General features: G+C 44.2%; 1 protein-coding gene and 1 long non-coding RNA gene across 3 annotated transcripts; both read left to right on the top strand.

Moving 5' to 3' along the window:
- Window positions 1-3,874: 3,874 nt before the first annotated feature.
- On the top strand, window positions 3,875-7,861 carry LOC134618180 (uncharacterized). 2 transcript variants are annotated; one of them, XR_010091857.1, is made up of 8 exons: window positions 3,875-3,987; window positions 4,249-4,311; window positions 5,982-6,107; window positions 6,214-6,332; window positions 6,499-6,596; window positions 7,070-7,197; window positions 7,297-7,408; window positions 7,525-7,861. It is a non-coding gene; the product is annotated as an uncharacterized LOC134618180 (long non-coding RNA). The 2 variants fall into 2 exon arrangements; XR_010573371.1 differs by lacking the exons at window positions 3,875-3,987; window positions 4,249-4,311 and adding an exon at window positions 4,328-4,598.
- A 43-nt stretch (window positions 7,862-7,904) lies between these two features.
- LOC134618146 (filamin-A-like) lies at window positions 7,905-9,457 on the top strand. The gene is made up of 3 exons (XM_063463446.1): window positions 7,905-8,114; window positions 8,319-8,506; window positions 8,634-9,457. The coding sequence occupies exons 1-3, from the start codon at window positions 8,093-8,095 to the stop codon at window positions 8,667-8,669; spliced, it is 246 nt and encodes an 81-aa protein (XP_063319516.1). The 5' UTR covers window positions 7,905-8,092; the 3' UTR covers window positions 8,670-9,457.
- The last annotated feature ends 673 nt before the right edge of the window (window positions 9,458-10,130 follow it).

Genomic DNA, 10,130 nt, shown 5'->3' with positions numbered 1-10,130 from the left:
GAAGAGCTGCCGCTCAGATAACATTCTGAGCAGCACAGGGGCGCCGCAGGGGACGGTCCTATCACCCCTCCTCTTCACCCTCTACACATCTGACTTCAGGTACAAGTCTCAGTCATGCCATCTGCAGAAATTCTCAGATGACTCTGCCATCGTGGGCTGTATCAGGGATGGACAGGAGGAGGAGTACAGGAGTGTGGTGGACAGCTTTGTCGAGTGGTGTGAGCTAAACCACCTACAACTTAACATCACAAAGACAAAGGAACTGATTATGGACTTTAGGAAGCAGGCTCCTCCTCCTACCCCTGTCACCATCAGAGGGGCTGACGTGGAGATCGTTGAGGACTACCGGTACCTGGGGGTACACTTGGACTGTAAACTGGACTGGACCAAGAACACCAATGCTATCTACAAAAAAGGGCAGAGTCGGCTTTTCCTACTGAGGCGGCTCAGGTCCTTCAATGTTGGTAGGAAAATGCTGACCATGTTCTATCACTCGGTGTTGGAGAGCGTCGTGTTCTTTGCAGCTGTGTGCTGGGGAAGTGGGGTGAAGACAGCTGATGCCAACAGGCTGAACAAACTGATTAGAAAGGCTGGTTCTGTCCTGGGTGTCAGACTTGAGAACCTGGAGGAGGTGTCTGAGAGGAGAATGCTAAAAAAGCTTCTTTCTATCATGGACAACCCCTCCCACCCCGTGCACGCCCCCATGATGGACCATCGGAGCAAACGCAGCAAAAGACTCATTGCCCCGAAATGCAGAACTGACCGCCACAGGAAATCCTTTGTACCGGTGGCAATAAGACTGTTTAACTCTTCCTCACTCTGTAGGTGATTCTCCTGAGACTATTACCTATGTTATTCTGTTCCCTCCAGACCGTGCAATATTACCCAAGAGTACTTATTGAATATTTGTTTTCATTGCCCCATCATATTCTGCTACTCGAATTTTATTGCACAATACTTTGTCACTTTCTAGAACCGCCTGCACTGATAGTTTAGTTATTTATTCACCAGGATATAGTTATGCATATTACTTTGTTAGAGTTATCCGATTAGTTGTCTTGCACTATCCTACTGTATATTACTGTACACTATTCTTATTGTATATATTGTATATCTTATATCTATTTCATCTGTTCCTCGGTCTCTCCTGCTGCTTTGAGCATGTACATGACAAAAGAATTTCCCTCGGGATAAATAAAGTTGTTCTTATTCTTATAATGTGTCACTAGTCAGAGCTATTTTGGAGGTCTCCAGTTCATTGGGATGTGATATTGGTCTGATTTCTCTGGACCAAGAAAAGGCTTTTGACAGAGTTGAGCACCGTTACCTCTGGAGTGTGTTGCAAAGGTTTGTTCTCGGCACTGACTTAATTACCAAGATTATGGTGTTGTACAAAGACATTGAAAGTGTACTGAAAATAAACTGTTGTTTGTGTAAACCTTTTAAAGTGACCAGAGGTATCAGGCAAGGTTGTTCGCTGTCTGGTATGTCATATGCTCTGTCTATTGAACCAGTGTTAAATGATGTTAGGTGTTCTATTGCTGGGATGAGTTCAGCAGGTTTGAACATGTCTTTTAACCTATCTGCATATGCTGGTGATATTATTGCTTTTGTTAGAAGTCAAAAAGATGTCAATAAGTTAGGAATGATTGTTGAAAACTTCTGCAGATTTTCAGCTGCACGAGTAAACTGGGCTAATAATGAGGCTCTTGCAGTAGGATATTGTCGTGCTGGACTCCCGCAACTTCCAGGTGTTTTGAAGTGGAAAAGTCGTTGTTTGAAATATTTGGGTGTGTACTTGGGAGATGAAGATACAGTTAACAAGAACTGGGAAGGGGTGTTGGGTACAGTTGAGGGGAAATTAGGGAAGTGGAGATGGTTATTACCCCAGATGTCATATAGGGGGAGGGCGCTGATTATAAACAGCTTAGTTGCTTCTGTATTGTGGCATCGATTAGCTTGTCTGGAGCCACTGCCTGGCTTATTGTGTAAACATCAATCTTTGTTGATCAATTTTTTGGGGGGGATAACTGACACTGGTTACCCCAGGCTGCACTTTTTTTGCCCAAAGAGGAAGGTGGACAAGGGCTGGTTCGCCTAGAGAGCAGAACTGTGTCTCGTTTGGCTCTTGATGAAGGCGGTCACACTTTTTCCCTCTCCCTTATCTTTCCTGCTTGGCTTTCTCGTGTCTCTGTCTAGTCTTGTCTACTTGTCTCCCTTTACACTGGAAGAGTCTTACAGTCTGTTCTCAAACACCTAAAAGAAGAATTACGGATTTGATCAACTGGTCCCTGAATGCAATTGACGCCCTCTTCTCCACGAGAAGCCTGGGTTCGGGAGAGCCCCCGTGCCCTTTATTCCATACAATTATTATTATTATTCCATACAAACACTTTTGAGCATTAACCATCCGGATGGGAGATGTGCATGAAGAGGGTCACAGCAGATCTCAAAATGTCAGACTGTTACTCAAACTCTTATAGCCTCTGGTGGCCCCCACCTAGCCATAAAACCAACAATCAGAAAAGCAAGGCCACGATTGTCTGCAAACAGTATTCTCTTTATAAATCAGCAGGATGGAATGTCATAAAACAGTGTAACTCATTCACAGTAAATCAGCAGTATAATGTAATACAAATCAGTCTAATAAATCTTATAGTTGTCACCTTCTTCTAAGTCAGGAGTATAATGACATCTTGGAGAAGCTTGCGGCTGCTGTGAGTACTGAGACTCTGACAACATCTGACAACATCTGGGAGAGGCTCGCGGCTGTCGTGAACACTGGTGGTGAGAGACCAGTGAAGGACCTTAGACGACTGTAAAATTGACATGCAGTGGTTCGCGCTAAAGAAAGAACACCACCGTTATTTCATGCGGCTACCATATCGGCGCCAGCTGCGGTCTGGAGGCTGGAGCTGAACATAGCAAACAATCTCTCCCCTGATAGCAAACTGTGTTTAGACTGTTAGACTTTTCCAAACGCCTTGGTATGCTGATCTCCAAGGCCGAGTCGGAACGGCGGGTGTGTATGTAGCTGCTGAGGGACAGAGTGCAGATGCAAGTGATTTGTGTCCATTTTGTGAGGAAACAAAGAGTTTGTGAGCAAGTCCTACAATAATAACAGTAAGATTTTGAGAAAGCCCCCCAAAATAGCTAAGTTTTGATGAATAGATTGTGTGTACAGAGCGTAAATTGAGTGAGTTAGAAGCATTTGTTGGGAGGTGAGAGAGCAGATTGAGATGGGCTGTTGAGCAGCTGAGAGAGCTGATTGTGGCAGTGTTTTGCTGAGAAGAGAGAAGAGGAAAGAAAGAGCAAGTGTCATTATTTGAAAGAGAGAAAGATGGCGGGCAGGCCGCCTTTGCGCAAAGAAAAAGGAAAAGAAAAGGGCAAAAGAGTGAGGGGCTCCAGTTCTTTAAGCGCAGCCCAGAAGCCCACTAGCTGCTGAGGGACAGCGTGGATTCGAACCAGCGACCTCAGGTGTCACACACGAGCTAGTAGCCTGGCAGTATACTTCTGCGCCACCTGCGCAAGCCGGAAGAATCGGGACATATTTGGTATATTTAAGTTCTATAAACATGCTCCTACGCAGGGGCGATTTTAGCCCATTTCTGGGGGTGCTTCAGCTCCCCCAAAATGAATCAAAGCACCCCCAAAGATTTCTTACTTCTTTTTTTTTTGACAATATTTGCTGTTTGTGTGACACACTACTAAAAATATAAAAAGCATACAGTACTTGGTTGAGACGGAACATTTGAACAACAAAAGTATAGAGAACCCCTCCCCCCTCCCAAAATGGTTTGTTCCAGCTCGCCCCCACTCTGGCTCTAGGGTCGTTGCTGCCACAGCGATGGTAGCTGAGACGCAGCGGAGCGGAGGTGGATTGGCTGGATTAAAACAGGACATATTAGCAGCATTTAACCTTCAGTTACTCTTTATGTAGTTAGATAGGAGTCGTGTTTCTTTTTAGCTGAAAAACCTTACACCCAGGTAACCTGCAGTGCTGAAAACGTGTTTTCCAATGATGTTTGCTACCCTACAATCCGTCCTACTCTGTAGTAAATTCTGCGACATTTGACCGTCCTGTTGCTCCCACTGAAATGTATACAGCCTATTTAAAATCTAAAACTTAAAATTGTCCGTAGCCTGCCGTTGTTACCACTGTCCTGTTTGAAATGGATACTAACTAGCTAACTGACTGAATGCCCATTAACCTTATAACTCCTGTTGTGTGTGTGTGTTTGTGTACAGAGAGACAGCCAGGTTCATAATGGATATAAGGAAGGCTTTTTCAAAAACAGGAGCCACATTCAGGTAAAAGTGTAAGAACAAATGATCCATCAATAAAGGATAATGTTGGATCAGTGTTTCAATATTTTATATCTTTTATTAGATGTTCATGTGGTTTGGTTATTTGCCTTTTGGTTGAAAGTACACTGAGAGAGGACTTTTCGTTAGTGATCTTAATAATTTTTTTTTTCACATGAATGTAATTTTTTCATCTAATTGAATACAATCTATTTGTGTATGATTGTCAGTCCAAAGAGGGAGAGAGGAAAGAGGGGAACGTGAGGAGAAAGTACAAGGTCAGGAAGAACCAGGTAAGAAAACAGACAGGGAACAGTGACAGGCAAAAGAGAAACTATGAAACTGACGAAGAGAAAAAATCTGATTTTACTCATACAGTCTGGAAGTTGTGTCCTCCCTATATTAAAGCTGCTATCTGCAAAACAAACTGGGTTGAAACATTTTTGACCCTCTTTAACAACATTCCAACATAACATTATCATTGATTGGGGAGATTAAAATGAATGATATATTTTTATGTGGTTCAGCCACAACTCTACTAAAACCTCAGCCAGTAATAGGTAGGCCAACTTTTGGACTGTCCAGTTGTGTGTATGACTGCCGCATACAGACCCCCTTATCAGTGTTTCTCAAACTTTTTACAGTGCACACCACCTGAGAAAAATGTCAAGCTCTCCCAAGTACCACTATGAAAGCATGAAACTCATAAATCTTACAACACAAAATTAGTATTATTAAATTAGTATCTGCAGTAAAGATTTTTTCATACATTGTATACATTCTACCACAGGCAAAGTTGCCTCCATTTTTATAGTACTTGTTGACCACCTCCACCTCCTCTCTCTCTATCTGAACTGTCAGTGGACCTGGTCTGGACCTCCCGAAGTCCACAACCAGTTCCTTGGTCTTTGAAGTGTTGAGTTGCAGGTGGTTTGTGTGACTCCATGTAACAAAGTTTCTCACCAGACTCCTGTACTCCTCTTCCTGGTCATCCTAGATGAGGGGTAGGCAACTCCAGGCCTCGAGGTCCTGGAGGTTTTAGATGTGTCCATGATCCATCACAGCTGATTTAAAGGGCTAAATGGCTCCTCAGCATTTCTTGAAGTTCTCCAGAGGCCTGGTAATGAACTAATCATTTGATTCAGGTGTGTTAACCCAGGGTGTGATCTAAAACCTGCAGGACACTGGCACTCGAGGCCTGGAGTTGCCTACCCCTGTCCTAGATACACCCCATGATGACTGTGTCGTCCACAAACATCTGAGATTCAGAGTTGTAGCAGACATCAGAGGTGTACAGGGTGGAGAGAAGAGGGGACAGCACAGTTCCCTGTGGTGCTCCTGTGCTGCTGACCACAGTGTCAGACGTGACGTCCTTCAGCTTGACGTACTGTGGTCTGTCAGTGAGGTAGTTGGTTTTTAATAGTATTCATTTATTTCTCCTCTGACTTTGGCCTGGGTCTTGCGGTTCCAGTGAAAGGAAATCTTAACGCTTCAGGTTACCAAGACGTTTTGGACCAGTCTGTGCTTAAAACACTGTGAGAACAGTTTAGGGAGGGTGTTTTTCCCTTCCAACACGACTGTGACCTAATGCACAAACATGGTCCATAAAGACATGATTGAATGTGTCTGGCATAGAAGCAGAGTGGCTTGCTTTGAGCCCTGATCTTAACTCCTAGATCACCATTGTGATGAACCAGAATGAACCCCTCAGTTTCTTGCACCGTCACAATGAGGCTTTTTCCACCGAGCCTCTGAAAAACACTGGCAAAGGAGCTCCTCTGGGCTTTTACCACGTCCAGAATGTGAGTGCACACACACACATCTGCACCTACACACACACTAACTGTGCTTCAACGATTTTATTCTAACTCAGTTTGTCAAACCCTTTATTTTTATCTGTTGGAGCAGATTTCTGTCGAAGTTACAGAGTCTTTTATTGAGAACATCAAGAGCAAGCCCGTCGTGTTTGAAGTGTTCAGCCACTACCAGCAGCACCCGCTGCACCTCCATGGCCAGGACGTGAACAGGTTGGTGGGGGTCAAACAGCAGATCCAGTCATGCAGTGATAATTCATATTTAATGCAGCAGATTTTGTTAGAAATGTGTAAACGATTGTATTCTAATCACATTGGCTAATTTTATATGCATATATAAATAAAAGGTATTTTTATTAAGTCAACATTCCTCCAACAGCATCCAGGAAATACTATCCTATTCCCATCCGTTGCTTAGAAACTGTCCTGAGGAGACAGCTTCAGGATCAATGACATGTCATTCACACCAATGAAGACGTGAGTAGAGCAGTTTTCAAGTGTAATAACATTCCTTTCGATCATATTGAGTATAGACGAATGCAACTGTGAGCTTTAGCGATTAGCCCGTTTCAACAGGACCGTGATCCTGATGTGTGAGACAGCAAGGTGCTGCCACTGGTGTTGTAATCTGTGATTTAGTTCCTCCTAATATTTCAGTTTGCTTCCAGTATCTATCCTCTGTGATTACTGGCTCTATAGACAGATTTAATAGAAGTGTGTGAGCTACTGGCTCAGTATAAAGGGTCAGTAGTGTTTTCACGTCACCTATCCATCCTCCATTCAGTCACCCAAAGCATGTAGTAAATACTCCTCACTTTTATTCATCTTCTCTTCAATTCAGAAAATTTTCAGCTTGATAACATTGAGCTTCTGTGTGTGTGTGTGTGTGTGTGTGTGTGTGTGTGTGTGTGTGTGTGTGTGTGTGTCATTGTTTTTGTCCTCTGCTTTAGGTGAGATCTGAATGGCATCAGGCAAAGTTGCTAAGCTTGACATCACAGACAACAACGACGGCACAGTTGCTGTCGAATATGCTCCCACAGAGGCCGGTCTGCATGAGATGGATCCATGCACATCCCGGGTATCTGCATATGTTTAGGAGTAATGTGTGGGAATAAAGTGCATGGAGAAAATAGTTTGGAAGGAAGTCACTAACCACTCTTTTTCTGTCTGTCAACAGGAAGTCCCTTGCAGTTCTACGTGGATTACATGTGCCTATGGCCCTGGCCTTATCCACGGGACGGTCAACAAGCCAGCTGTCTTTACTGTTAACACCAAAGAGGCTGGAGAAGGTAGGTAACAGTCACATGGCCAAACACACATTGTGTGCTGTGGAATGCTATAACTTACTTGCTTCCTCAGATTTTCAACACACGGGACACTGTCTGTTCATATCACATCTTTGTAGGTGGTTTGTCTTTTGTCTCTGGCCATTAAGGGTCCATCCAAGGCTGGACTGTGTGGACAACCATGGCGGAACCTGCACTGTGTCTTACCTTCCAGTGCTGCCATGAGACTGCAGCATCCTTGTTAAATACAATGACAAACACACCCCAGGCAGCCCCTTGTCTGCTAGGATTACTGCTAACATCAGTGTAGACCATCCATGCAGCCTCTAAGATGGCAGCCCAAACACTACAGTAAAGTAATTCATTTCCTGCTGGATCTGGAGATGTTCCAAGACTACATACCTGGAAACATTCTGATCAGATGCCCCAAACCACCTGCTTCTCCCCTCTCCTGCAGCTCAGCCACAAATCACAGCCCACCACAATATGATAGAAAAGGTGCATTTATGCCATTAGTGTGCCCTAGGAATCACTGCTGGATCTCTAGGTGACGATTCCATGAGGATGTACCATCTGAAGGTGGGCTGAGCTGCAGATATTCCACTGGACATAGGAGAGCTTGACCTCAGCCAGCTGACAGCCTCTCTTACAACACCCTCGGTGCGAGAGGAGCCCTGCCTGCTGAAGATGCTGCGTAACGCTCACATTGGTGAGTGTCCGTCTGATAAGTGAGAAGTTTGCTAAACAATGAGACTCATCAGAATCCAAATACTTTATTAATCACTGAGTAAAAGACAGAGGGGGAAAAGTAATAAAAGTTAAAGCATGGAGAAAGAATCAGGAGCAACTGAAACAGGCTGCATACACACAAGAATAAGCGTTAACCCTCATCTGTTTTGTCTGTCTGTCTTAGGAATCTCCTTTGTTTCCAAGGAGATTGGTGAGCACCTTGTTAACATCAAGAAGAACGGCCGTCATGTTCCCAGCAGCCCAATTGCTGTTATGATCAAGCAGTCAGGGATTGGTGATGTGAGCCGTGTGAGTGGACCGGGGCTGACCGAGGACAGGACCTTTCAGCCTGCAGAGTTCATCGTGATGCAGGTAAATGCTCAGTGAAAGCATAGATACTAGAGATGGCACCATACCACTTTTTTATTTACCAATATGATAAATTTTCCTGGTCGGTACAGTGTTATCCACACAAAAGTTGATATAGTCTCTTCTGCAGGTTGTTAGGCTGTCGATATCCTCCTACAGCGGCTGAGATCCTTTGGTGTGAACAGGACTCTTCTACGACACTGTGGTGGCGTCTGCTGTCTTTTATGCTGTGGTCTGCTGCAGTGGTGGAATGGCAGAGAGGGACTGGGGGAAACTTAACAAACTGGTCAAGAGGCCCAGCTCTGTCCTGGACTGTCTGCTGAAGTTCATTGAGCAGATAAGCTAACATCCATCATGGACAGCCCCTCCCACCCCTTGCATGAGACTGTACGAGCACTGAGCAGCTCGTTCAGCAGAAGACTTTTACACCCACAGTGTAGGAAGGAGCGCTACCAATTCAGTCATTCTTACCAGCAGCTGTCAGACTATAATCCAGTTTAACATGGTTATCTGACTCATCACCTGTTTAATTAACATATCAATGTTTTTAATTGCTGCTGCTCACTTGCAGCTTGTTTGTACACTGTATATTTCACCAGGATCATTTCTTCTTCATTTCTCCTTTTCTTCTTCAGTCTTCTTTTGCGGCTCTTTCACTGAATTTTAGTCAGAGCGCGGTGAAACTTGGTGTTTGGTATCGATGATAGCTCTGGAAGATAGCTTGTGGTTCAGTTTTGTTTGTTTAGTGGACTTGTGTGCATTTACGTAACAGCTCTTTTAATCATGGCTTCTTTTCGTTGTGTTTGGTGGTTGTAGAAATGGTTTATATGAGATTTTAGCTGAGATGTGCCCACAGAGTGAATGTAAAATGCAAATGAAGCAGTAGAAACAGTCTACGTCATTTCCTGGATGCTGTACGAAAAGTAACGGTAAGAAATCGAAGGCGTGACCGTTATGATTTGTAATATATTATCTGTGTGTGTGCTGAGTAAGTCCTCTGTAAAATGGCTGCCTGGCTGAACAAAACAGAGTGGGATCAGGTTCGCCACAACTTGTTCTCCAGGGACTCCTCTCTGCAAAGGTTAGCCTTACAGAGGATATCGGCTTGGAGGGACAGGTGTCCCAATATCTCTAGTTCTGTGGCCATTGACTGCACAGAGGCTCTGGTTCGCTGCCAGGTGCGTGACCGGTCCGGACCGCTAAATGACGAAGAGCTGGCGCTAATGTACGGGATGGCCTTGGTGAGGTTTGTTAGCCTCATCTCCGAGGGCAAAAAGAAGAGGAAGCCCCTGTCGCGTTCCTGGGTCTGTTGACCCAGCGTTTTGAGTTTTAGTTTATTTTGATGTTTATGGTTTATTTTTAAGTTCATTAGGTTATCTAAGCTTATTTGTTTATTTAGATTCCCCTTGTGTCTTCTACCCCTGTGTTTTAGTCTCCTATTGCCCTTTGTGTTTCATGCTGCGTGTCTTATGTTGTCAAGTTTATATTGTCTTGTCTGCATCTCATGTTTTCTGTTTTATTTTGAAGGTCTGTGTCCTATGTTAGTGTAGTCAGCTTTGCTTCCTTTGTCTCCTTATGTCAGACCAGTGTCAGCTGTTTCCCCATGTGTTTCCACTTCCCCTAATCA

The sequence above is a fragment of the Pelmatolapia mariae genome, linkage group LG20 (genome assembly GCF_036321145.2).
Source record: "Pelmatolapia mariae isolate MD_Pm_ZW linkage group LG20, Pm_UMD_F_2, whole genome shotgun sequence".
NCBI lineage: Eukaryota > Metazoa > Chordata > Actinopteri > Cichliformes > Cichlidae > Pelmatolapia > Pelmatolapia mariae.
The sequence above is the reverse complement of the archived record's forward strand: the minus strand, read 5'-3'. Positions and strand labels throughout refer to the sequence as shown.